At 41.9% G+C, this 27,919-nt stretch overlaps 1 protein-coding gene across 2 annotated transcripts; it reads left to right on the top strand.

The window, feature by feature from the left end:
• The first annotated feature begins 491 nt into the window (after positions 1–491).
• On the top strand, positions 492–22,802 carry EIF2S3 (eukaryotic translation initiation factor 2 subunit gamma). Of its 2 annotated transcripts, XM_042859094.2 has the most exons (13): positions 547–836; positions 5,811–5,874; positions 6,549–6,676; positions 6,795–6,916; positions 8,503–8,597; positions 10,556–10,714; positions 13,364–13,498; positions 16,015–16,109; positions 17,109–17,253; positions 17,790–17,959; positions 19,453–19,625; positions 19,987–20,136; positions 22,389–22,802. In XM_042859094.2, the coding sequence occupies exons 1-12, from the start codon at positions 768–770 to the stop codon at positions 20,126–20,128; spliced, it is 1,497 nt and encodes a 498-aa protein (XP_042715028.1). In that variant the 5' UTR covers positions 547–767; the 3' UTR covers positions 20,129–20,136; positions 22,389–22,802. The 2 variants fall into 2 exon arrangements, with proteins under 2 accessions (XP_005281607.1, XP_042715028.1); XM_005281550.4 differs by lacking the exon at positions 19,987–20,136 and having other exon boundaries at positions 492–836.
• The last annotated feature ends 5,117 nt before the right edge of the window (positions 22,803–27,919 follow it).

Below are 27,919 nucleotides of genomic sequence, written 5' to 3'. Positions count from 1 at the left end.
TCTTCAATCCTCTGGGTGTTAAAGTAATATTAATAAATAGTTTAAAGTGCCCAATCAGTAAGGAATTAAATACAAATGACAATCCCTTTTGAAATAATAGTCTTTTAACTGGAATGTTTAACAATGCTCATTTAATAAACATCAGTTATGTAATGTAATGTAGAGCTGTATATATAACCAAACTAAAAAACATACACGTTCATTTACTGTATAAGAAAATTAGCTTATTTCCTGTCAAATGCTGCCCTTTTACTGCATTAGATATTTTCACCATATGTGATTTTTAATACAAATTTGACACATTTCATTGCAATTGGTTTTTAAAAGAGCAACATCACATACTTAGATGGTAAACTCCATGTGGCAGGGACTCTTTGTTATGTGTTGTACTGCACCTAGCACAAGCTGTAGTCCTGCTCTGACTGAACTCCCTAGGTGCTACAAATACGCCTGCTCAGTCAGCCGGCGCCCCGCGCATGCGCAGTTGGTCTACCTCTTGCGACGCGCACGTGGGCCGGCTCTCTCCTGATGCCGGTTGCATCACCCGGCTTCGGGGTCCTTCCTGGGGCTGCCCCGTCGCTCGCCTGCGCCACTTCCGCGCTCCCCTGGTGCCCCCATTGGAGCAGCGAAGAGCAGAGCAGGACGAGGCTGGGCCGGGTGCTCCCCGCGTAGCCCGCGGCGCCGGACTCGGAGCGGGCGGCGCCCCCAGTCCGTGTAGCGCCGGGCTCAGGCGGACGCGCAGGGCTCCTCACTTCCTCTTGGGCAAGATGGCGGGGGACGAGGCGGGAGTGACTCTGGGGCAGCCGCACCTCTCCCGGCAGGACCTGGCCACCCTGGTGAGACCCGAAGCCGAGGGTGCGGGGCCTGTTCGCCCGGCGGCGGCAGCGGGTCGGGGAAGCCCAGCGCGCGCTTGGGCGGCGGAGTCTCCGTTCGGCCTGTCCGGGGATGCGCGAGGAACCGTCCCCTTACCGAGCCGCCGGGCTGCGGGGAGGGGACCCGGGGTCGGGCTGCGGGGGGAAGGGGGAATTCATGCCACTGCCTGGGCCCTCCTGTGGGGAGTGGGGACGCGCCGCGTGGGCGCTGCTGCGGCGTGAGGCGGAGGCAGCGTGTGGGGAGGGGAGCTGAGGGCAGCTCCCCGTAGTGTGGGAGCGGGGCGGGGAACGTGGATCCTGCTGGTGATGACTCTTGGCCGGGCGCGGGGGGGAGGGGTTGTAAAAACATCGGAGACCAGAGTTCAGCCCCACCCCTCCACCCCCGAGAAATCTGCAGTTTTTGGTGTTTCTGAGGCGTGATGCCCGATGTTAGGCCTAATGTAGGTGTTTAGATAGGCGTGATGGAGACCATAGGTAACGAGGAAGGCTGCGTGTTGCTGAGCTTGTGTTTTGTCTTGTGTAAGCATCGTCAGTACCTTTTATCTTCCAACCTGTGTGAGTATGGTGCTCTTGGATAGTGCTGACTTGACAGTAATGAAAATGGAAGTTCTCTACCCCGACAAAATACAGTATTTAGTGGTGCTAAAAATTCTCCTTTACCCTAATTTACTGGGGGTATTGTTTCTGTGGGCACAGTATAGACCAGTCCTTTGACCCTCTGTTGAGACTTCCGAAATGACCAGTTATAGTCTCCTTTCAATGTGGTAATCCATCTATTAGTTGATTAACCAAGATTATCCAGCTTGTTTCATATAGGTTACAATAGATACATCAGAAGACCTTTCAGTTGCTATCTACCTGGGCTTTAATTTAGCTGGTGGCCTTCCTATTTACCCCTTGAGCTAGTCTCCCTTATTATAGAATAGTCTTCAGTAGCTCATAAGGACATATTCATAAGCTCTTTGGAGCAAGGATTCTTTATTTTATGTTATATACAGCCCAGAGCATGCTGGTGCTCAACAAATAATAAATGCTAGTGTAGTGATGATCCCTTTACAAGGGTCCTATATTTTCCCCAGTCCTCACTGATAATGACATTGTGGACTGAAAAGAGGGATGATAGGCATAGCTGGGAGATCAGATTGGAAAGGGTCTTGAAATTTCAAGTCCTTTCCTAAATTTTGGTTTCATATTTGTACTCAGATTTGTAAAGGGCTAAGTTAAGTCCAGTTCTAGGCTCCAGTGTTGGCAAAATTTACACACATGCTTAACTTTATGCACTGTGAGCAGTTGTAGTGACTACAAATTTTACCTCCCTTCAACTTGTCATCTTCCTACACAGTCTGCAGGGCACTTATGCTTACTGACTTAAATGGGACTAGTCATGGCATGTTAAGTAAGCATGTGAGTGTTTCTTTGAACAGGCTCATTAAATGGCTTTTACAGTGAAGAAGAAAACTTACTAAATGGGTGACTTCCTTTAAAATGTTATGAGTAAATTCAAGTTATTGCGCAATTAACGCTAAGCATAAATTTATTTTCATACTGTACACAGAGCTTACGTACCTTCCCGTATAAACAACATCTGTGCCCACAATGTACAATCCACATCAGCATTCTCATTTGTGTGCATATATTTCATTGCACTAACATAAGAACAGAGGCCTGAATCCTGCACTGAGATTTGCTCATACAGAGCTCTGTTGACTTCAGTGGAGCTCTGCATGGGTACACCAGTCCACCTGGAGGGCCGAGTATCAGAAGGGTAGCCATGTTAGTCTGTATCCACAAAAATAATGAGGAGTCCAGTGGCACTTTAAAGACTACAGATTTATTTGGGCATAAGCTTTTGTGGTTTGCCCACATGGAACACAGTAGTGGGTCAGGACCTCATCAGTTATAAACAGTTTCAAAAGTTAGGGTTACCATATTTTGTGCCTCCCAAAGGAGGACACTCCACAGGGCCCCGCCCCAACTCCGCCCCCTCCCCAAAGTCTCCGCCCCCTCCCCTGCTTCCCGCGAACATTTGAGTCGCGGGAAGCCTGAAGCAGGTAAGGGGGAGTGTGGGGGGAGGAGGCACAGCCCAGGCTGGCCCCGGCCCTGGGGTGCCGGCCCTGGGGTGCCGGCCCCCGGCTGACCACTCCCGGCCCGCCCAGCACTGCGGTCCCCGGCCCAGCCCCCGGGCCGAGCACACCCGGCACCGCACCGCCGGTCCCCAGCCCGGCCGCCGGCCCGTCCCCCAAGCCCCCGGCCTGGCACCGCCGGCCCGGCCGCCGGTGCCAGCCCGGGCCCGGGCCCCGGCAGAGCCCCCGGGCCCGCCGGAGCCCCCGGCCAGGCACCACACCGCCGGCCCGGCCCCCGAGCACCCGCACGGCCGGCCTGGCATGTCCCGATTTTCCCGGACATGTCCGGCTTTTTGGGCTTTCCCCCCGGACGGGGATTTGGAGCCCAAAAAGCCGGACATGTCTGGGAAAATCCGGACGTATGGTAACCCTACAAAAGTAAAATAAGAGGACACTCACATGTATGTCAGCACTTGCCTAATATAGTTCATAGATATTTTATAGGTAAATATTATTTTTGGACTGTGTAAAAACAGCATTTTTAAGATAAAAGGCTTTGTTATAGAGACAGGAGATTTTGGATGACAGAACTTTTCCACTCTACACCAGGTGGGAATAAACAGATTGATTTTAAATAGCTGTTTTTCCCCCAATCTAAATTTACATTTGTTTTACTTGTAGGCAATGTTCAGTCTAATTTTTTACATCCATGTGTGCAATTAATTTTGCTATGTGCACAAATATGGAGGTGATGTGTGGTGGGAGTGGGGCTGAGGGGTTTGGAATGTGGGAGGGGGCTCAGGGCTGGGGAGTGGGGGGTCTGGCTGGGGGGGGGTGGGCTCTGGAGTGGGGCCAGGGATGAGGGGTTCAGGTTAAGGGAGGGGGTTCAGGACTAGGGCAGAGGGTTGGGATGTGGGGGGGATGAGGGCTCTGGGGTGGGGTGGGGGATGAGGGGCTTGGAGTGCAGGCTGTCTTGGGGCTGCAGCGGGGAGAGAGGACTCCCTCCCCAGCAACTCTGGGGCCAGGATGGGGATTGAGGGAGGGGCGCCTCTCCCCGCCTGCTGCGCGGCCATGCAGCTTGGAGGAAACTTAGCTTGTAGCTTAAAAGTTTGCTTGCTAATTTTGTCCTCTTTAATTTGTGTATACTGGGTAGCATATATGGTGTAGCCCTTTTTGTAGTTCCCTTTCTTCCTTTCCTATTTTATGTACTGTAAAAAAAGGGGGGGATCCCTAATATTATGAGCACTTAGAGCTATTATAAAGAGTTTTGTTAACAGAATAATTACTAGATAAATATTATATCTATCTTTTGGGAGGTCTCTCACCAAAGGCTCTTAAGCAAAGTATGCTGTCATGAGATAAGAGGAAAGGTCCTCTCATGGATTGGTAATTCCTAAAAAGATAGGAAACAAAGGGTAGGAATAAATGATGAGTTTTCAGAATGGAGAGAGGTAAATAGTGGTGTCCCCTCGGGCAGTGGTTCTCAAACTAGGGCCGCTGCTTGTTCAGGGAAAGCCCCTGGCGGACTGGGCTGGTTTGTTTACCTGCCGTATCCGCAGGTTTGGCAGATTGCGGCTCCCTCTGGCTGTGTTTCGCCACTCCAAGCCAATGGGGCTGCACGAAAGGCGGCCAGCTCGTCCCTTGGCCCGCGCCGCTTCCTGCAGCCCCCATTGGCCTGGAACGGTGAACCGCGGCCAGTGGGAGGCACGATCAGCCGAACCTGCGGACGTGGCCGGTAAATAAACCGGCTCGGCCGCCAGGGGCTTTCCCTGAACAAGCGGCGGCCCTAGTTTGAGAACCACTGCCCTAGGGGGTCTGTACTGGGACCAGTCCTATTCAACATATTTATAAATGATCTGGAAAAAGGGGTAAGAGTGAGGTGGCAAAAATTTGCAGATGATACAAAACTACTCAAGATAGTTAAGTCCCAATCAGACTGCAAAGAGCTACCAAAAGATGTCTCAAAACTGGATGACTGGGCAACAAAATGGCAGATTAAATTCAATGTTGATAAATGCAAAGTAATGCTGTTACCACTCAAGAAAGAGATCTTGGAATCATTGTGGATAGTTCTCTGAAAACATCCACTTAATGTGCGCGGCAGTCAAAAAAGCGAGCAGAATGTTGGGAATCATTTAGAAAGGGATAGATAATAAGACAGAAAATATCATATTGCCTCTATATAAATCCATGGTATGCTCACATCTTGAATACCATCTGCAGATGTGGTTGCCGCATCTGAAAATAGCAATATTGGTTGAGAGAGGTTCAGAAAAAGGCAACAAAAATGATTAGGGGTATGGAACGGCTTCTAAATGAGGAGAGATTAATAAGACTGGGACTTTTCAGCTGGGAAAAGAAACGACTAAGGGGGGATATAATAGAGGTCTATAAAGTCGTGACGGGTGTGGAGACAGTAAATAAGGAAGTGTTATTTACTTTTCATAACACAAGAAGTAGAGGTCACCAAATGAAATTAATGGGCAGCAGATTTAAAACAAACAAAAGAAAGTATTTTTTTCATAGAACACACAGTTAACCTTTGGAACTCCTTGCCAGAGGATGTTGTGAAGGCCAAGACTATAAAAGGGTTCAAAAAAGAACCAGATAAGTTCATGGAGGATAGGTCCATCGATGGCTGTTAGTCAGGATGGGCAGGGATGGTGTCCCTAGCCTCTGTTTGCCAGAAGCTGGGGATGGGCGACAGGGGAGGATCAATTGATAATTACCTGTTCTGTTCATTCCATCTGGGGCACCTGGCATTTGCCACTATTGGAAGACAGGATACTAGGCTAGATGGACCTTTGCTCTGACCCACTATGGCTGTTCTTATTTAGGAATATTGTAAATAAACTATGAAATCTGTTTCATATAGAATGTTACCAAGCTGACACCTCTCTCACCAGAAGTCATAAGCCGACAAGCTACAATTAATATAGGTAAGAAAAACAAAGTTAATCACAAATGCTTTTGTAACACATTCTTGTTGTCATGCATCATGCTGAAAAGTCTTAGTTAAAAATTCTATTAGGAATATCCAAACAAAAAACTGTTCTAATGAAACAGAGAAAATTAATAAATGCTTGTATTGAAAGTTTTTATAAAAACAACCATTGGGCCTAAACTAACAGGCATTATTCTTTTAAGTATTAGTGTTAATCACAAAAAGAGACAAGTCAAGTCCTTATTACATTGAAAGAAGGCCACTACGGTACAAGATGACTACTGCAGTATAAGATCTTGGGAATGAAATGTTTTTAGTTAAAGAGGAAGTGTACTTTGGTGGGTGCTCTCAAGCAAAAGGTGCTTTGCCTGAGTAAAACCCTGGTCTTGTAATGAGCTCCATGTGGATGCAAGGGTCTGTCCATATGGAGCTCATTTCAAGAACAGTTGGTTACTGTAGTAAGTTGCTGTGAAAAGCTAGTTAAGAAATCTGTACATGCTTACAATAGAAGTTCTGGACCCACAGGCTCCAAGGGCTTACAGGTGTCCTGTGCAAACTGGGTCCTTGATATTGGTGTTGAAAGTTTGACAAGTCTCTGTAACTGTGTGCGTTACTTGTAGAAGAATGTTGCACAAACTTCACTGATTAATGTTTGCTTTTAAAATGTAGGCACAATTGGTCATGTGGCCCATGGAAAGTCAACAGTGGTAAAAGCTATTTCTGGAGTTCACACTGTTAGATTCAAAAATGAACTGGAAAGAAATATCACTATCAAGCTGGGTTATGCCAACGCTAAGGTTAGTCATTACTATAAATCTAAATGTACCTATTTTTACTCTTTTGTTAACTGTATGAAAGTACTTAAATGGCCACTGCTAGGTTAAGCCTGTTTTTCACCTTTTTTTATACTTGCAGATTTACAAACTTGATGACCCCAGTTGCTCCCGACCAGAGTGTTACCGGTCCTGTGGAAGTAGTACACCAGATGAGTTCCCTACAGATATTCCTGGGACCAAAGGGAATTTTAAACTAATCAGGTGACTGATCTGAATTGAGTGATTTCAATTGCTCTTGCTTTGTCCATAGTTCCCTCAATATAGTTGAAGTACTCTTCAAGCGATTGTTTAAAAATGGTACTTTGTTTTTCCATAAGTCTGTTTGTATATTCAGTCCTCTGTTTACTTAAGTGATAAATACTTTTTACTCCTATTACCTCTGAGGAGCCAGTACAGTTGAGAGGAGGTGCCATATTTTATTTTGGCTTACTCATCATTTACTAAATTGCAGTTTGCTGAGCCCAACTTCTATGCTGGTATTTCTAATATACCCGTCACTGTAGTATCTAGAGATCTTGAAGAGTATGAGGTTGCACAGATGTGACTGAAGACCTAATTTGATCCACAGAATCTTTTACCAGTGGTGAGACACAACAGAAAAAAAGTCAAATTTTCCAATACCATATTGCTTACAGGCTGTTTGAATAAAAAAGCCACCCTTTAGCTTGTAACCTGAATTAAATTTAAGTCAGAGGTGTGAACAAATTTAAAGCTTATTTTTAGACTGTAACCTAATGTAAACTGTATATCTTTGTCATTTTTTCCCCAGAGATAGAAAAATAAGGGTTTTTAAACTGGACCTATGAAAACTTGAGATCGGCTTTGTGTTAGGAGAACGATGAGAGAGAGACTTGTTTATACAATTCCTGATAAAGTGTAACATCAGAATGCAAGTTTAAAAGTTTCAGGAGTTATTTGTGATGCTTCATTGGGATTATTCAGATGAAAATGGTCACAAGGGTGGTTATAAAATCAGACTTTAGTCTGTATTTAAGTGTAGAGGACAGTTTCTCATAACCGAATTTCCTTGCTTTTGTCAGATTACCATCAACCTGAACACTCGTTCTAATAGAGTATTTTGGTGGGTTGTGACAGTTAGAAAGCTAGCACTAAACAAATAATTAAACACTGGTTTCTTTGACATACTGCTTATTTTACCTACAGTAATTTTTGAAAATATTATTGCTGAAATGGCAAACAATCCTTTTTCTGTGGCATGTTGTTGTCAAATAATAAAGATTCCCCCATTAAATGCAGACAAGAACTTGAAATGCCCCGATTATTGTAGCCTACACAATGTAAACCCAAAGATTGAGTCTGGACAGTTACAGGTCAATTTTAGAGATGTGGTGCAGTTCTGACTAGGCTCAGAATGAACATGCATTACCTTGCAAAGAGGGAAATGAAGACAGACAGCTCTTAGAAGAGATAAGAAGTGAAAAAGGGGAATGTGCTATGTCCAGCATGGATCTTGATAGTCTGACACATTTAAACTATGCATGGTTGGTTTGTAAGTTTCTGAAAGACAGAAATATTACATCCCATAAAATACATGTAGAACTGTCCATTTTTCTGAATCTTAACATTTCAACAAGTAGTACGTTCATTTAGCTATGTTCATATGAACATAGTTCCAAAATGTCACCTTTCCATGTTTGTCTTGAAATAATGAGTAGTTTTTTTACATACTTTAACTGTGTGCCTACTGATCACTTCATGCAAACCAGTCAGTTTAATTGGCAATAACTCGCTTTTGTTATTTTGTGTTTACCCTCCATATGCAACAGGCATGTCTCTTTTGTTGATTGTCCGGGCCATGATATCTTGATGGCTACTATGCTGAACGGTGCCGCAGTCATGGATGCAGCGCTGCTTTTGATAGGTAATATTTGGGGTGGGGAAGCTGAGCCTCTTTTATAACATAATACAACAACCTAATATTAACATTAAAATAATACAAAGGGTAATGAGCGACCAGCTTTACAAAAATTGTGAATTTCATTGAGTCTTGTGTAAAGAGATAAGATTTTAAAGCTACAATGGTAGGAAGAGTTGGGGATGATTTAGTTGGGGATTGGTCCTGCTTTGAGCACAGGGTTGGACTAGATGACCTCCTGAGGTCCCTTCCAACCCTGATATTCTATGAAAGAGAATATCGTGCCCTTTAAATAGATACGTTTGAAATAGTGCAACAGAATTTGAGCACTCTGACTCGTCCAATAGCTGAAGCGATATTTGACCTTTTGGATGATGGCAGAGGAGCGGTTGGTTGAGATGAAATTTTGGGACGGTTTTTACTTGTACAGTAAAGCTAGATTTTCATCTTGGAGATGCTTAGGCCTATTTGAGCAGGCTTGCTTTTCTCTCAGTTGTTTTATCTGCCATTTCTATTACTTTAAATATGTAGTATTGATGATCGAGAGAGAGTGGGGTGAGGTGGGAAGCAATGGTAAACCCATTGTGATATGGACTGAATCAAAGGACCCCGTCTGGGTCAGTCTTTCTGTTGATAGACTGATTTAGGAAGAACTTTCACTAATCTGACTTGAGCAGGTGTGTAAAGGGTGTGAAATAAATTAAACTTCATTTTTATAAATGCGCAGAATAGTATAATAATGCAACACCAAAATAAATTCAACTATGAATTATGTTACGTCTGGTCAGACCACATATTGTTTGGGAAACAAAACAATAATATACTCAAGTTAGCATTGTTTTAAGTGTCTGAGATAGCCATGAAATATTTAATAATAAGTAGTAATTAGTCTTTTTCATCTATAGCTCACCAAGGCACTTCAGAAATGGCGGTGATCGCTGTCTTTCTTTACACAGGCGGTAACTGAGGCACAGAGAGGTTAAATGACTTTCCCGTAGCCAGACAGCAAGTCAATGGCAAAAGTAGATACAGCAGAACCCAGTTTATCGATCTGACCCCAGTCCCAATTAGATCGGATAATCAAAAATTCAGATAATCCGGAGAATGGGAAAGTGCGAGGTTGCAGTGCCATCTGGCGGCCACAAGAGAGATTGCCCACTTCTTATCTATCAGGGGGTAGCCGTAGTAGTCTTTATCTACAAAAACAACAAGGAGTCTGGTGGCACCTTAAAGACTAACAGATTTATTTGGGCATACGCTTTCGTGGGTAAAAACCTCACTTCTTCAGATGCACTTCGTATCTTTGTGCCCTGATTGTTGGGTTAATACAGAGAGCCGGATAATGGAGGGTTGGATAAATGGGCCTCTACTGTATATGTTTTAGTAGATCTCACTCACCGTGTGTGTGTACACAATCTGCCAAATAACTGCCCAGTGTCAAACTACATACAACTCAAATGTAAAGTTGAGATATATTTTTAAACATACAGTAGTTCCCAATCACCTTTTCTGACAAAAACATGAGTGGATGGATATCTATATACCCCTGAAATCCAATGAACTTTAGTATTTTCAAACCAAAGGGATAGGAGAATTAATTTCTAGTTATCAGAGCCCTCTACTAATGCCTCTTCCTTCCGCCTCCCCGCTCCCACCCCCCTCCCCCCCATGTTAGAGGAAAGGTGACTTCCTGGGAAGTAGAACCCAAACAATATTGATAACCTTAATAGCCATGTGCTTTATGAATTTTTGGTTTGTCATTAAATTTAGGGCTCTTGGCATTTTTGTGTCTGTGATGAAGAGAATGCACTAAACCATACACAATTAAAAAAAATAGAGACTTGTTGACTTTTAAGCAAGCAATATTTTTTCAAGCACACAATGAGGTGGTAGATGTCCACACTGTTTTGTGTATCCTTATTATAGATGACTGTACGTAATCACTTTTTCCCCTCCCCTTCCAGCTGGTAATGAGTCATGCCCTCAGCCCCAGACCTCTGAACATCTAGCTGCTATAGAAATCATGAAATTGAAACACATTCTAATTCTACAGAATAAGATTGACTTGGTAAAGGAGAGCCAGGCTAAAGAACAGTATGAACAGATTCTTGCATTTGTACAAGGTAAGTTTCCGGAAGCAGAAATGCAGTATTGCTGGGAGTTCTATGTAATTCTTCAATGCTGGGAGTTAGGCTGACATGAAAAGCATTATCTGGTCAGGACAACCTGACTAACAGCTCAAAGAATTAGCAGATGAGTCAGGTTTTTGTAGCTTTAAAAAAAAAAAAAAAGAGTTGTGTGTAATGTTTTGTTTTCTAGCTATTTCAATAAGATTTTTCTTTCAAATATGAATTTAGGAGCATTATACTCTGCTTCCCCGCTGCTACAATTAATGGATTTTAAGGGTTGTTCCCAAACACACAAATGGGACCCTCATCACTGGTTGTAAAATGGCTTGACTTGAACCTGAGTCTCCCACATCCCAGATGAGTGTCCTAACCATGGGGCTGGAGAGTCAGTCTCTTTCTCAATACATATTTAATTATACAAATGAAACCGCTCCAGCGGGATCAGGCAGAGCAGGGACTTGAACCTGGGTCTTCCATGTCCCAGGCAGGTTCTCTAACCAACAGTTTTGTTGAAAAATTCCCAATGGACTCTATTAATCAAGTTCCCCCTCTCAGCTACTTCTGTTCCACTGTTGATAGCCTGTCTATCTCCACTCTCTTTGCCTCAACCATTGGGCACCTTGAATTCTAGCCAGTCCTCACTTCTTCTCCCCATATTCTTTCTCACACCTTTCCTTGGGTCTTCCTTTATGCACAGTCCATTCACTGCCAAATGTCAGAGTTGAGCTACTCCCCTGCTTCAGGCCCACCAAGCTAAACTATGTATCTCGGGGTTTTATATTGCTACTCATCACTGTAGTATCTGAGCATCTTCCACATAGAACCAGTCGCAATTGCTAAGTCTCTAGTGGATTTCACAGAGGCTCTGGCTCCTCTTCCTTTATTCCCATGCTTCCTCTCAATGCCATGAGCTTTCTATCATGCTGTTACTGTGGTATGCTGGGGACCACGGCAGCAGCTCTAGGGGAGCGTTTCAGGTGTAGGAACATTGGCTCAGAAATATTGTGCTTCCACCCCATTAGCCTTAGACCCAAACTCCACACACCCCTGCAAACCACCCCATCCCTCTGCTTCCCCAACGCCCTTCTGATTTTTATTTCCCATTTCCCCAGAACCTCTGCTGCTTTGCCTCGTTCCCTGGCTCAATGGGGGTACGTGCAAAACCCAGCTATGGAGGCAAGTTAGTAGCATCAGAAAATGGAAGTGGTTGACCGGTCTGAGCAGTCCTGTTATATAACCTTTGCGTAGCTCAAAATTGTTGGCTTGTGCAAGGAACACAACTTCTCATGTGTTTAAAATCTCATAAGTGGCCTACGTCCAAGGTACTTTTGTGTGTGAATTTTGAAATTCGTGGAGACTGAGGTTATTTAGCTAGAGAAAGTCAAGCAAATGTGATTGAGCCAGGGAGAAACTTCAAAAAGGGAGTAATTTTTAAATATCTTTTTCAAATTTAATATTATTTCACTAAAAAAACTGTAGAACATACAGTTGTCTGAAGAATTGTTGTGCCGAATTTGAAATCTAAATTAAATCAGTAAAGTATGAATCAAGGATTTTAGTTTTACTTTAAGCGTAAATCTCATTACAATCTGAAGTATGGAATTGCTACTGATGCATCAAATATTTTAGATCTCTCATCCTCTCTAGGATATCTCAACTCTGTTTTCTCACTGCATCTTGGCCCTAACTGCTTGTTCTGTTTCCTCTCATTTTTCACAAACCTCACTCAGAGAGAGGTTTCCCAGCTGTGGTCTGTTTACAGTCCCCACAAGTTACTGTGTTTCTGTTAGAATGCAGTTTGACGAGGTCATAAAAACTAAAACTTAGGGCTTGTACACACTAGTGCTTATATCAGTATAACTTCAGTTGCTCAGGGGTGTGGAAAAGCCACCCTCGTCAGCGACGTAAGTTACACCGACCTAAGTGCCAGTGTGGACAGCGCAATGTCGGCAGGAGAAGCTCTCCCACCGACATAGCTACCGCCACTTGGGGAGGTAAAATAATTATGCCGATGGGAGAGCTCTCTCTCTCGTCTTTATAGAGCGTTTGCACTAGCTGCGCCGTTGTAGCGATTCTAATGTAAACTAGCCCTTAAAGTCTAGTGGTCATAGGGCTAAGGGATCTAAGTCCAAATCTGTTTTCATGAAAGATCTGTTTTTTATCCTCTTTGTGGTAACTCTGCCCCTTCAATGCATACATGCACAACTCTGTTCCTCCCCTCCAGTACATACGCTGTTTATCTCAGGTTAAGGGGCTGAAACTCATGTCATGCCTCTCTTGATCATCAAGCATGAAGCAGCTTGTTCCTAGAGTAAAACACTGCCTCCAGAGCTCACTTGGAGAACAAACTGTATAGGCCTCCCACTTGAAACACACAGAACTACCCATAGGCAATGTACAAGCCATATTGTACTACCTTGAAGAGTAGTTGTGGCTTAATTTGAAAAAAAAAAAAAAAATGAAAAGAAATATGACCTGACACTTTTGTCATGTTGTTTTTATGGACTTCTGGTTTGGGAAAATATGTAGAAATTGTCCCTGAATTTTCATTTGTGGTTTTAATGTGGCATGGATACTCATATACGCTTTGGTATATGCTACCATAAAGTCTGATGTAAGACTACTCCATTTTTGTTGTTGTAGGTACAGTTGCAGAAGGAGCTCCTATTATTCCAATCTCAGCACAGCTGAAATACAACATTGAGGTGGTTTGTGAGTATATAGTAAAGAAAATTCCAGTCCCATTGCGAGACTTCACATCAGAACCAAGACTTATTGGTATGTAAATGTTTAAAGCTTATCTATATGTTTAACCACCCTTTCAGACAATGTTAATATTGAGAGGGTATGCTACAACGAGGGTCTGAGGAGCATTTAGCGCACTAGGAATTTCAAGCTTCTCTATTTCCTGAAATCTTAAATATGAGTGGGATGTGTGTGTGTATACACAATATGACTACAGTAACTTCTCACGTAACATTGTAGTTATGTTCCTGAACAATGCTACTTTAAGCGAAACAATGTTAAGTGAATCCAATTTCCCCATAAGAATTAATGTAAATGGTGGGGGGGTTAGGTTCCAGGGGAATTTTGTAAGTTTTAAACAATTAAATACTGTACACAGCAGTGATGATTGTGAAGCTTGGTTGAGGTGGTGGAGTCACAGGGTGGCACATTTCCCAGGGAATACCTTACTGCTAAATGATGAACTAGCACTCGGTTGAGCCCTCAAGGGTTAACACACTGTTGTTAATGTAGCCTCACACTCTACAAGGCAGCATGAATGGAGGGAGGAGACACAGCATGGCAGAGAGAGAGAGACACACACCCTGTGTGTGTCTGAGACAGAGACGTGCATTGCCCTTTTAAGTGCACTGACCCCACTCTAAGTACACTGCCTTTTTAAGTAGATCAGCAAGTTGAGGCAGTCGCTGCTGCCAGAAAGCTCCCTCTATCCTGAACCCTGTCGTATCTCCTCCCCCCCCCCTCCACCCCTCTCTGTAGAAATGGGGTACAGGAGCGGGGGGGATGACGCCCTGACATTAGCACCCCTCTGTACAGCAAGCAGGAGGTTCCCGGGAACAGCTCCAAGTCAGAGGGTGGGAGCAGCATACGGCAGTGGGGGGGGAAGGACAGCTGAACTGCTCGGCAATTGATAGCCTGCTGGGTGGCTGCTACACAGGGAACTTAGGGGGGCTGCTGGTCCACCCTGGTTCCAATGGGCTGCTCTTTCTTAGGGGGGCTGCTGGTCCACCCTCCCCCCCCAGCTCCAACGGGCTGCTCTTTCTCCAAGCAGTGGACAAAGTAGGCGGCTGCCGAACAAGGGGAGCATTGTGCAACTTTAAATGAGCATGTTCTCTAATTGATCAGCAATGAAACAGTGTTAACCGGGACAATGTTAAATGAGGAGTTACTGTATATATAAACGAACTGCTTTGATTTGGGCATTTTAATGTGGATATAATATGAAAACAGCAGTGAAAGTGACTAATTTATCTTAGAAATAAGGTAAATAAGGTAATGTCTTTTATTTGACCAACTTCTGTTTGTGGAAGGTACAAGCTTTCAGGCTACACAGTGCTCTTCTTCTTCAGGTCTGCGGAAAGAAGCAGAGTGATTTCTAAATCAGATTTGCTCTTTATACATTAGATTACTCTGCTAAGCACTGACAACTTTGTGGTGTCTGAAAATCAAGCTGCATTCTATTGCAGTTAAAACTCGTGGCAGTAAATAGATATGGCTTGAAGACGCAAGGAGTGGATATGCTGGCACCCATATTTTTTTCCCCAGTCAGTTTTCCAAATGGCACGCTTCAGTATTCTGTTATGTCACTTGGGCATAAATGTTAAAGCATTGGATTTTGTTCATTTCTAGACCATCTTCCTATTCAGTTCATCCATTCTAGATGTATTTTACATAAAACGCTGAAATCTAGAGTGTATCTGTATGTAGAACTTAACAAAGTCGGTCTGTTACAAATGAGGATAAAACCAAAGGTCATTTCTCTTACAAGTGTTAGGATTTCCTCCAGTATTCTCAAAGTGGTCAGCCTTTTTAAAAAGGATCTGATATATAATTCAGTTTTTTAATTAAACAGGTAAGTCTGTAATAGAAAGAATTTAGAAAAAGCTTTTCCTATTGAAGTCCGTGGCAAAACTCCCATTTCAACGGGACCGTGGTTAGGTCTTTAATTTTAAAGCACACATTTATTTCATTATTTTTACCTAAATCGTAAGCATGCAGGAGTTTAAATGTTGTGCTTTCACTTCTGAACACTATAAATTGTAGAATAGTGCTTAAAGAGTATTTTTTCCTTTATTTTACTTTCTTAAAAACTGGCAAATATTTTTCTCTGATTTAGTCCTCTTCCACTTGGTGAATAGTTTTTCTGATAAAGTTGGATGTAGCATTACCTCCTCCTTTATGCACTGATATCTCTGTTGGCATGTCTCTGAGAATAATTTTTAAATACTAATTAGTTTGTGATAAATATATTTACTGAGAATTAAATTAATTTAAAATGGTAGTTAAAGAACAGTGGATATTCCTTGCCAGAATGTGTTAACATGTTTTGGGTTTAACCAGCTTAATCTGACCCATGGTTCATGTAGTATTTTAAAAACTTATGAAAAAATTGCATGCAACAGACTGCATAGCATGGTGAATACAGTGAGGTATTTTCATTGTTTGATGCAAGTAGATTTAAAAAAAAAATACAAGAATTGTAAACATCATATAAGTGTCACTAGTCAAGCTTCTATATATCTTAATAATGGGCTTTGTGTTCTTTTTAGTAATTAGATCTTTTGATGTCAACAAGCCTGGATGTGAAGTAGATGACCTTAAGGGTGGTGTAGCTGGCGGTAGTATTCTAAAAGGTGTATTAAAGGTAATAGCTACTCTTCTTCCCTCCCCCTCAGTCCCCCCCCCCCACCACACTTTCCTCCAAACACCTCATTAGTTATAATAATGAGTAGGTGCATAATAGGTGTTTCTTTATTGTCAATACAAAGCAATTTAAAGGTATATAGTCAGTTTAAAAAAAATTTAATTAAAAGTAGCTTCAGGTACTACCTGCTCCTGAGTTTATCTTTGTTATAGTTAACTTAGGTTTTTACTAGTAACGATTTTTTTTTTAATTGACAAGTGATTTTTTTCCAAAGTTGATGGTGGTGTCCCTCTCTATTCCTTGCAATGAATGAGGGTTCAGTTTCCCCTTCTTGCATGTGCATCCTTATTTACTAAATATCATTTCAAAAAGTTGGAGTTTGAGAAGTGCTGATAAATCTAAATAAAGATAAGGAGTGTGTGCTATCTATGCACTCAGTCTCCACATTAAAAGTGCATATGACTGAATACTCTGCTTTGGTATGGAGTACTATCCTCAGAACAAGTTTTCAAGTCTTTTCTGTCTATTAAAAATAACATCTTTGATTATTAAATGGAAAGTTAAAAAATCAAGTTTATGTACCACTTATACAATTTGATCTACGTTCTTTTGCTTGGACAGTGAAACTACATTGTTACACTGTCTGGTTTTTCGTACACTAGCTCAGTAATATAGCGTTTTGGATTGCAGTACTATTAAGAAAAAAATTAAATTAAAATAAGTTAAAATTTAAATGTTGGGCCTAAAACTAAGAGTGATCATGTAATAAATCAACTTTTTAAAGTACATTTGAAGGTAGTGTAACTACCTTTTTATTACCTGTGTAATACAGAGTTTTTTAAAAGTTGTGTTGATTTTCCAGGTAGTACCACTATAATTGTGTGAGGTAACAGCCCAGTGCTGTTAATAGTTACGTAACTGTTGGAAAAATAACTCTTCTTTCCCACCACCAGCTGGTGAAACAGAAACATCTGACCACCTCTTCTCCATTATACTTAGGTAGGCCAGGAACTTGAAGTCAGACCTGGTATTGTCTCCAAGGACAGTGAAGGAAAACTCATGTGCAAACCAATCTTTTCCAAAATTGTGTCACTTTTTGCAGAACACAACGATCTACAGTATGCTGCTCCTGGAGGCCTAATCGGTAAGAATGTTTTTTTAATGAAGAGATTTTTTTCTCCTCATGCCTATTTTTGAAAATTTTGATGGTTTCAGATAACAGTACACTTCCTAGAAGGGGGGAGGGTGGGAGGGTTTTATTACAATTTACATGAAATTCTAATGTGTGACTACCACAGCAAGTGTGTACCTTTTTAATATGTATATATGTAATGAAGCTTTTTAAAACAGTACCATATAGTGTTAAATTTAGTTATTTATCTAAATTACATTGGTTAGCTCCAGCAGGCTTCTGTATTATCTGTGCTGCCACCAGCATGATGAATCCTGGGGCATTGTATCATAGCTGGTTAGAGTTCACAGATCCTAAAAAAGAGTAACTAGGAGTTCAGTTCTTAATGTGCTGAATGCCCATCTCCAGCTGGGTAGTGGGGACGTTCAGTATGTCACAAAGAATAATGGTTAATTTCATTTGTAGGTCTCCTTTAAATGTATTTGAAAAGTAAACATCATATTTATACGCATCAATTATTCCTCAGACGTTGTCTTGTTCTGTAATAGGTGTTGGCACTAAAATTGACCCAACTTTATGTCGGGCTGACCGAATGGTGGGGCAGGTTCTTGGTGCAGTTGGAGCACTCCCTGAAATATTCACAGAGCTGGAAATTTCCTATTTCCTGCTTAGGCGACTGCTAGGTGTGCGCACTGAAGGAGACAAGAAAGCTGCAAAGGTTAGTATATTTGTACCTGTTCTGTTAAAAGGACATTATCATGGTATTTGTCAGACTTTTTTTTGTTTTGCAGCTTTTACTCTCTTAACCCCCTGGAAATTAATTCCATTGAGATGTAAGTGTTTATGCATACTTTCATCTTTCTTTTCTTCCTGGTTTCCGTACACAATGTTTGCATCTCAGAGGGGAAAAAACAATGGCACATGTCAACTTAAATACTATGTAAGAGTGCCTTAAACAGGGGGAGGAAATTCATTTCCTGGTAACATAAAGAAATTTGAAGCCTTGTGATTCAAAGTTGGCTTGTCTTCCAAAGATGCTGGTAATCCTTGTTCCTTCTCCTTGCTATTCTCTTCTCCATTCATCAGCTGCAAAACTAGTCATGCATGAACACGCTAGTTTCATGTACATCCTAATACTTTGCCAATCTAGGGATGTGTCGGATTCTCCATCACTTGAAGTTTCTAATCCTAAACTAGATATTTTTCCAAAAGGTATGCTATAGTTGGCAACCTTTGTCACGTGGCCCATCAGGGTAATCTGCTGGCAGGCTGCGAGACATTTTGTTTACATTGACCGCCCGCAGGCACGGCTCCCCTGCAGCTCCCAGTGGCCGCGGTTCACCGTTCCTGGCCAATGGGAGCTGCGGGAAGCAGCAGCAAGCTGCTTCCCACAGCTCCCATTGGCCAGGAACGGTGGCTGCGGGCGGCCGTGCCCACGGGCGGTCGATGTAAACAAAATGTCTCGCAGCCTGCCAGCGGATCACCCTGATCGGCTGCGAGCCGAAGGTTGCCAACCCCTGCTATAGCTCAGAAGTTGTGGGCTTGATACAGGAATTACTGGATGAGGTTCCATGGTCTGTGTTGTGAAGGAAGTCAGACTAGTTGATCATCATGATTCCTTCTGGCCTTAAAAGCTATGAAAACTGCTTCATGCTGATTTATTTAGTGGTGGATTAAGTGTTGCCGTCATTTTGGATTTTCTCTTTGTGACTAACTCTGGATTGAGCAGTTATTTTGGTGGTTGTATTTGGTGAAAGGAAAGAAAGGCATAAGGATCTGTTTTAGATTGATGTCAGTTATGGGGTAAAAAACTTTAGCTTTCTATATAGTATATGCAACCTTAAAACAATTATTTCCCAGAAAAAGGCAGACTGATTTTTGTAGGTAGGTCTGAGGCAAATAATCTGGAATATTATTTGTGCTGAGCCTTTTTATATTTCTCCTACATTCATATGAAAATGAGAGACACTTTATCGTGTGTCTAAAAATGGACATCGTTTCAGCATATTCATGTGTGGCATGGTCCTAGACATTTGGTGGTTGCCTCCCTTTCTGTTAGTATTTTTCTTTGGTAATCTGGCTGTAGTAGTCAGATATGAAATCTTTTTTCTTCTTCTTCATTTTAGGTATTGGCTGCAAAATGCTATTAACTTCATAAATTACTTGCATATTTAAAGGAAAACTTACAGAATTCTTTATATCTTATTTCAGGTGCAAAAACTATCCAAGAATGAAGTTCTAATGGTAAATATAGGATCCTTGTCTACTGGAGGAAGAGTTAGCGCGGTGAAGGCTGATTTGGGCAAGATAGTGCTAACTAACCCTGTGTGCACAGAAGTAGGAGAAAAAATTGCCCTTAGTCGAAGAGTTGAGAAACACTGGCGGTAAGTTGGCAATACAATGACAAAATAATCCCTTGATACTACTGTGTTGCACTGACACCACTACTATCTGCCTCTACTGTAGAATTTCTTTTTGTTCCTCTAAATTCTCTAAGCACCTAATCACTATTTCTGTGGGACACTTCTTTTTCAAAAATGTTAAAAGTAGAATAGTGAAAAATTCAATACTTGATAGACTGTGCGCTGCTTAACATAAATGCACGATAAACCTTCTGATGTCATGAGTTGTGACTTGACAAGTCATACCAGAGTAATATTAACAGCAGGAACTCTTAACCCAGTGATGCCAAAGACCAAATAAAAATTAAGGATACATTTTAAGACTGGGTTTATCTTAAAACAGTAATTCTCAGCCTGTGGGCCTGGGCTCAGCAGTTCCATCTGCATGTCACTGTCAATGCTGCTTTGCAAAGTATGTGTCGTGGGGAGGACAAGGGAACAAAGGGACACTGACCTCCAAGGAACTTTTTCTCTGGCCCCCATGAGACTGAAGGTATCCATTTTATTGGTCAGCACAGATTATAAGAATAATGTGGCTGGTGGGTTACCCAAAAACATCCTGTAGCAGGATAGAATATAATTATATATAATATGGAGATATACCTATCTCATAGAACTGGAAGGGGCCTTGAAAGGTCATCGAGTTCAGTCATCTGCCTTCTCAGCAGGACTAAGTACTGTCCCTGGCAGATTTTTTTTGCCCCAGATCCCTGAATGGCCCCCTCAAGGCTTGAACTCTCAACCCTGGGTTTAGCAGGCCAATGCTCAAACCACTGAGCTATCCCTCCCTAAAGTTGGGGAACAGTATGGCTGGAGGCTCCTTTTTAAGCTTATTGCCTGGCTTCTCTTCAAGCAACTGCCCACCTAGAATGTATATTCTCTGTTCCCATAAGAGAATGAAGTTAGCACAGAAACATTAAGCAATCCTATCCCCTACACCTCCGTGTGGACCTCACACTGAGGGAAGGAGAAAAAGGTATATTAACGTACTTCCCAGTAGTCCTGATCTGGCTGAGACATAATGGGTTTTGAACACCTATTCTGGGAAATAATCATGTCCAGTTTTCTGGATCACTGTGGCAGGCAGTTACACCTTACTAGCTGTTTCCATAACTGTCTCTGCACATCAGCTCAGCAGCAGGCAGAGCTGGGAGCCAAATGCCTTCAGTTGAGAGGTAGCTAGTGGGGATTACTGGAGTGGCTACTAAGTAGCGAGGAGAGGAGCACACATTTTCTGGCAGATAAGGAAGGAATGAGCACCAAGAGAGAAATGGGGGAAGCTGAAGGGGAGCTATGTGAATAGAAGATAAGCAACATTTTCCAGCAATGACTTGTCAAATCTGTGGTTTGCTAGCCACTGGGTGTTTTATGCATTTTGGTGCATTTTTTTTTCTCTGTTTTTTCTTCCCTCCTTTGAAACAAACCTTTATTTCACCAAAATGCTCAAAGATCTCTCTTGCTGTTGGGGCTGTCACTCTTGGGTGCCCTTTTACTAGAATTGTTTGTGGCACAGTTTTTCACGTGTTGCCAACTATACTGTAGGAGAAGGGAAAGGAGAAAAAAACAAACCAAGCAAGGAAAGGAACTGAGAGAGGGACTGGGTCAAGAACAAATAAATTGGGAAGGATCTAATTAGGAAGAAAAGAGTGGGACAGCTGGTACAGAGGAAGGCGAAGAGAACTCTGCCTCTTACACTCCCTTCCTCAGACTTTCTAGGGAAGTGAATGAGAGAACAAGGGGAGGGGCAGTTGGGATCTAGTGGAAAATAAAATATCCTACAGAAAGAGGTACAGGGGTTAAAACTGGGAGAATGGACAAATAGGCAAAATGCAGCAACAACACCAGGGACATGTAGCGCCTGAATGTGGCTTTGCCCCAGCTGTGGGGTCCAGCCTAGAAAGGCTTGAAATGATGGATTAATTACTTCAATTCAATGTTTATCAACGTACACTGTTCTTCCGGGAATTGTGTTCTGAGAGGTGTGAGAGCCCAGAGTTATGGCAGACAAGTTCAAGACTAACATCAGATTCTGACACGGCTCCCTTCAAGGAGTTGGGAAAGTCTTAAAGGCAGTTTAATCGATTATATGCACCACCTCTTGGCTGGAAAGATGATATTGCAGTCTTTTTAAAAGCTTTCTCTGAAGCTGCATCTTGAGCTAGTGGAAAGAATTAGTGAATTTTTTAAAAAGCAGTGGGTGTGTTGGGGAAGTAGTAAGAGAGAAGATTTTTCCATTACCCAGTACAAGTGGTAAAAACAACTTGAGAATTATGTCAACTTAGTGTTCAGGTTACACCCTCCATGAGAAATGTTGACCTCAAAAATTGAACTATTATATTCTTTTTTAAGGTGTTTTCATTTCCCTTTAAAAGGATTGCTTTCCAACCTGCATAAAGCTTTGCATCAAAGCTATCAACACATTGTCATTTGCAGTTAACTAGACAATTATGGGCAAGTAAAACCTTTGTGTGTGCACTTCTGTTTAACAGCACATTTTAAAAAATGGTCCCATAGCTTAAGAAAAAGTCCTGTTTGCTTATGGTCTCTCCATTACTCTCCCCTCTCCTATGTTTCCAGCAGCCAGTCTTCTTTAAGATTTTGCAGTGCAGGGGAGGGAAGGGGGGAGTTCAGAAACTTCTGAAACGTGTGTGAGTACTCCTAATACAAACACGGCTAAAGGGTATGCATTTTGGATATTTTCTAAACACAATTACAGATAACGTCCACTTGTTTTTCGTTTTGCAGTTTAATCGGCTGGGGTCAAATAAGAAGAGGAGTGACAATCAAACCAACAGTTGATGATGACTGAGAAGTAAAAACGAGTGCTTCATTTTGAGAGATGGAATGCCTATTTCCATATACTTGGGGGTACATTTTTGGAGTGAAATTTGTTACACAACTCCCATTGCCCCAGACATTTTACTGGATATTTGCCCTATTACTAAAATACTAGTCAGTATGTCCAATGAAAGGGTAAAAAATTGTCATAGAGATGGATCTAATAATCCACATTTTAGCAGAAACTAATTGTATGTGTTTCATGCCATATCTAATTTATGTTAATTTGTGTTTGAGAAGATCTGTTTAATATCGCTCAAGCCACCCCCAATGTAAAACACAAACCATAAAACCTGTTTTGAAATAAAATATTGCTTCTTATTTTTTCATTAATTCTTATCCTTTGATAGTGAGAGGCTGCAAAGATTGTTCAACAAGTACAAGAATTTAAAAAGAAAATAAACTCTACTTGAAGACCAGTTCCCTGTTTTTGTGCTGCACCTAGTTTTAAGTCTCTGAGCTCTTTACAGCAGACGCTTTCTTAACGTTTTTCAATTCTTGCTTCGTGAATGGTGACTTCTTTTTATATTTTGCAATTAGGCTGCTAACAGTGATGACTGATTAGTCCTGGAAGACACACATTCAAGAGGAATTACTATTGAAACACACAAAGGGGAAAACACAAGAAACTCATAGGAAGTGGAAATACTATTTTTAATCTTTTTTTCAGAATGTTTCCAGTGGTCAGACAACCGATGTAAAACGGCTATTGTTTGACATGATAAAGCTCTATATAGATTGACACGTCCTTCTACAGGTGCTTACCTCCTATCTCAGTGGTTTTCAACCTTTTTTTCGTATGCGGACCTCTAAAAAAAATTCAAATGGAAGTGCGGGCCCCTTTGGAAATTCAATCTGTGGTATGTGGACACCTATCATAGAAGTCTTAGACTGAAAACTGACTGAACAGAATTCAGCTATAAACGTTGCACGTGCTTGGCAAGACATTTGATGCAGTGTCAGAAAGGGCACTAAACTAGGGGCTTCTAAGGTAATAACACTTCTGGGTTTTGACCTGTAGGGGTATTCACATACTTTTGATTGATCAGAAAAACGGAATGCCTTTTCTGGGGTCTGAAACTTTATTTTCATAGTCACCCCTTAGACATAGTCTGTGGACCCCGAGGGGTCTGTGGCCCACAGGTCGAAAACCACTGTTGTAATTTATTCAGCTGTTAAACTAGCCTGTTCTATTGGGTAAATATTTGATATGATCTGAAATTATTAGAAATGTCTAGGAAGGCTAGTAGAAATGGATGTTTGTTTAAAAAATACCAGGTTGGTGCAGATAAAATTGCAAATGTCAATTGAATGAAGTATAAAATCACTTTCTCAATTAGCCAGTTGAAGTTTGACACATTCGGGAGAAAACACGTGTAGTGAAGTTTAAAGTTGGTTAATCTGATTCTTTGAGACTCCAAATAATTCTTCTGACACTTCATCCATTTAGGTATTATTGCTTTTCTTCATTTTGATTTCACTTGCAATAAAGTGCATAATGCTAGGTGTAAGTTATATTCTATAATATAGTAAAATCTCATTAGTAGCAACCTATCAGTGCCTTTTTGCTATATTGCTCCTACGTGACTTGCTGTTATGGCGTGTCGTCTAACCAAAGGCATATGAAGAGGTAAGGGTGTTTTGGAAGGAGTGGGGCAGCCATGTTGTGCGGGAAGGAGTTGTGGAGTGGGGAACCCCACGTTTGGGGGGAATGGGCAGGGGAGCCCCCAGTTGGCAAAACAGCTGAGTGAGCTCAGCTGCCGGGGACAGGCTGAGGATGCTCCCGCTTGCAGTTTCATGCTCCACCTTGGCAAGAGATGGATGCTTGGAGAGGGCATCATGTGAAACCTGCAATGGAGGGGGGTGACTCCTAGCACAGACAGCAGAGACCGGAGTTGGGGGAGAGGACAGGTCAGTCCCCTGGAGTGGAGACTGAAGGGGGGGGGGGTTCCTGAACCCCCACTGCAAAATAGCTTACCCTCACCCTGCTGCTGGCAACAGAGATGGAGGGGACAGCTCAGTGCATGGGGGTTGGGGGTGTGTCCCAAGTACCACTACAAAATAGCAATCTTCCCCCACCCCCATCTGCAAGCCAGATGCTGAGGAAGGGAGGAGGAAACCCAGCTGCACCTCTGCTGCTCCCTCCACCCCAGTTCCCCTCTTCCCCAAAAAATCCCTCTCTTTCAGACCCTGCCCACAAATGCCCTCCTACACATGCTGTCCATACAGGCTCTGTCAGGCAGAGCAAGTGGACAGGTCTCTGTGCCCTAGAGGTGTGCTGAAGGGCCAGGGTCGGGAGGGGAGTGAAAAGATGCAGTTTGGGGTGCAATGCACCCCCACGCTTTCCACCCCTGGATGTGACATCATAACAGCACAAATGTTGCTATGCAGCGGCTATTTTGCTGTTACCAGGTGGACAATTCATGGTAGGGAAAGTGGTCCCAGGGGAAATGTTGCTTGTAAGAAGCAGCATCTACTCTATTAGGTAGGCAAGTCAGTCCTATTTGATTTGCTTTCTTGGTTTTGATACCTTTGTGTTTGAAAAAAATAATCATTGTCTTACTAGTTAAACTGGACTGTGAGGATGCAATTTGGGTTCTATTCCTGGTCTGCCACATACGTGCTTGTAGCCTTGGCCCAAATAATTAAATATTTTTTACTTCGTTTCTAATTTTGTAAAACATTCCTCTACCTCACTGGTTGTTGAAACTAAATTTATTAATTTTTGTACCATATTTTGAGAGCCTCAAATGAAAAACACAAGATTAATGTAAAGTGTTACTTGACTCTCCGTGCTCTTGCCCAACAGGTGATTCTACGCAACAGTAACAGTCACTGTTTCAGGCTGTTTCAAAGACTGACACAGCATTTTTTACCCATGGGAGTTATTTCTGCAACCATAAGAACTGAAATTTGGTTGTTAGTATGGGGGAAAGAAACTCCAAAAAGTGGAATATGCCACCAGCACTTTGTAAGTACACCATATCAGTTGTGAACACATTCAGCTCTATTGTACAGGTGGAAAGAACTCAGGGCCAGATTTTTAAAGGTATTTAGTAGGGCTGTCAAGCAATAAAAAAGATTAAACAGATTAATTGCATGATTAAACAACAATAGAATACCATTTATTTAAATATTTTTGGATGTTTTCTACATTTTCAAATATATTGATTTCAATTACAAAACAATACAAAGTACTGTGCTCACTTTATATTTTTGATTACAAGTATTTGCACTGTAATAAAAAGAAATAGTATTTTTCAATTAACCTAATACAAGTACTGTAGTGCAATCTCTTTATCATGAAAGTTGAATTTACAAATGTAGAATTATGTACAAAAAACTGCATTCAAAAATTAAACAATGTAAAATTGTAGGGCCTGCAAGTCCTACTTCCTGTTCAGCCAGTCGCTCAGACAAACAAGTTTGTTTAGGTTTGTGGGAGATAATGCTGCCCGCTTCTTATTTACGGTGTCACCTGAAAGTGAGAATAGGCGTTCTCATGGCACTGTTGTAGCTGACATTGCAAGATTTTTATGTGCCAGATGCGCTAAAGATTCATATGTTGGTTCATGTGTGTTCATGCTAATAATGGGTTCTGCTCGATAAAAATCCAAAGCCGTTCAGACTGACGCATTTTCATTATCTGAGTCAGATGCCACCAGCAGAAGTTTGATTTTCTTTTTTAGTGGTTCGTGTTCTGTAGTTTCTGCATGGGAGTGTTGCTCTTTTAAGACTCCGGAAAGCATGCTCCACACCTCGTCCGTCTCAGATTTTGGATGGCATGTCCGATTCTTAAACCTTGGGTCGAGTGCTTTAGCTATCTTTAGAAATCTCACATCGGTACCTTCTTTGCGTTTTGTCAAATCTGTGGTGAAAGTGTTCTTAAATTGGACAACATGTGCTGGGTCGTTGTGACGAACTGGGACTGTTCTTACTGTGGTCTGTGAATGCTGACGGGAGTGTGGCTAGGATAGTCTGCATTGGGGGATGGGAGACTGCCCGAAGGAGAATACCTGAGCATGTAACATGAGAACCCAGGAAGGGGTTGGAGGCCAGGTGACACCTTGGCCCGGGAAACTGAACAAAGTCTGTGGGAGGGGTCGCTGAAGGCAGAGTGTTGGAAGCTGGCTGGTGAGATGGCTGGGAGGCAGAGATGGCTCTGACCTCCCAAGGGGGGCTGGGATGCCCTGGGACCCCAAGATGGACCTAACTGAGGGGGGTCCTGTTGTCTGTGCCTGCAAGACCTGTCTTGGACTGTATTCCTGTCATCCAAATAAACCTTCTGCTTTACTGGCTGGATGAAAGTCATGGTGAATCGCAGGAAGCCGGGGGTGCAGGGCCCTGAGTTCCCCCACACTCCGAGACAGTCGTCATCTGAGATTGCTATAACAATAAATATATGGCAGAATGTGGGTAAAACAGAGCAGGAGACATACAGTTCTCCAAGGAGTTCAGTCACAAATTTAATTAACGCATTATTTTTTTAATGAGCGTCATTGGCATGGAAGCATGTCCTCCGGAATGGTGGCCAAAGAATGAAGGGGCATACGAATGTTTAACATATCTGGCATGTAAATACCTACAAAAGTGACATGCAAATGCCTTTTCTCACTTTCTGGTGACATTGTAAATAAGAAAAGGGCAGCATTATCTCTTGTAAATGTAAACAAACTTGTTTGTCTTAGCAATTGGCTGAACAACAAGTAGGACTGAGTGGACTTGTAGGCTCTGAAGTTTTACATTGTTTTGTTTTTGAGTGCGTTATATAACAAAAAAAAAATCTACATTTGTAAGTTACGCTTTCACAACAAAGATTGCACTACAATACTTGTATGAGGTGAATTGAAAAATACTCTTGTTTATCATTTTTACAGTGCAAATATTTATAATATACACTTTGATTTCAATTGTAACACTATGAAAATGTAGAAAAACAATATTTAATTTCAATTGGTATTTTATTGTTTAACAGTGCGATTTAAAACTGCAATTGTGATTAAATTTTTTTTTAGTTAATCACGTGAGTTAACTGCGACTAATCAACAGCCCTGTTATTTAGGAATCTAGCAATGCAGGTAACTGTGTAGTGGGATTTTCAAAAGCACCTAGGTGCCGGACTAATTGATTTCAGTAGGAGTTGGATGCATAGACATATTTGAAAATTCCTTTAAAAATCTGGCCTTTTTAGTAACTTTACTTAATCCCTGCCTTTCTCCCCCCACCCCCGCCGCCCTCGAAAAATTTAAACAAAAACTTGTCGATACCTTGATGGCTAAAAGACTCTCTTCTATAAAATCAAAATTAACGTGTCTCAACACCTTCAATTTAAAAATATATTGAAAATGATTATTAAAATAGTTACTAATGTTCAAGATGTTGTAGCATTGTACTGCCTAATTTATCCACACAAGGATAAATTCAGAGTATTGGTATTT

The sequence above is a fragment of the Chrysemys picta genome, chromosome 1 (assembly GCF_011386835.1).
Source record: "Chrysemys picta bellii isolate R12L10 chromosome 1, ASM1138683v2, whole genome shotgun sequence".
Classification (NCBI taxonomy): Eukaryota; Metazoa; Chordata; order Testudines; family Emydidae; genus Chrysemys; species Chrysemys picta.
This window is presented reverse-complemented; position numbering and strand designations above follow the sequence as displayed.

Bases quoted from the DNA above. Each gene is read 5' to 3' on its own strand.
- EIF2S3 (XM_042859094.2), top strand. From the start codon at position 768: ATGGCGGGGGACGAGGCGGGAGTGACTCTGGGGCAGCCGCACCTCTCC. The intron at 8,598-10,555 runs GTAATATTTGGG...CTCCCCTTCCAG, and splicing joins TGCAGCGCTGCTTTTGATAG to CTGGTAATGAGTCATGCCCT. The intron at 10,715-13,363 runs GTAAGTTTCCGG...TTGTTGTTGTAG, and splicing joins GATTCTTGCATTTGTACAAG to GTACAGTTGCAGAAGGAGCT.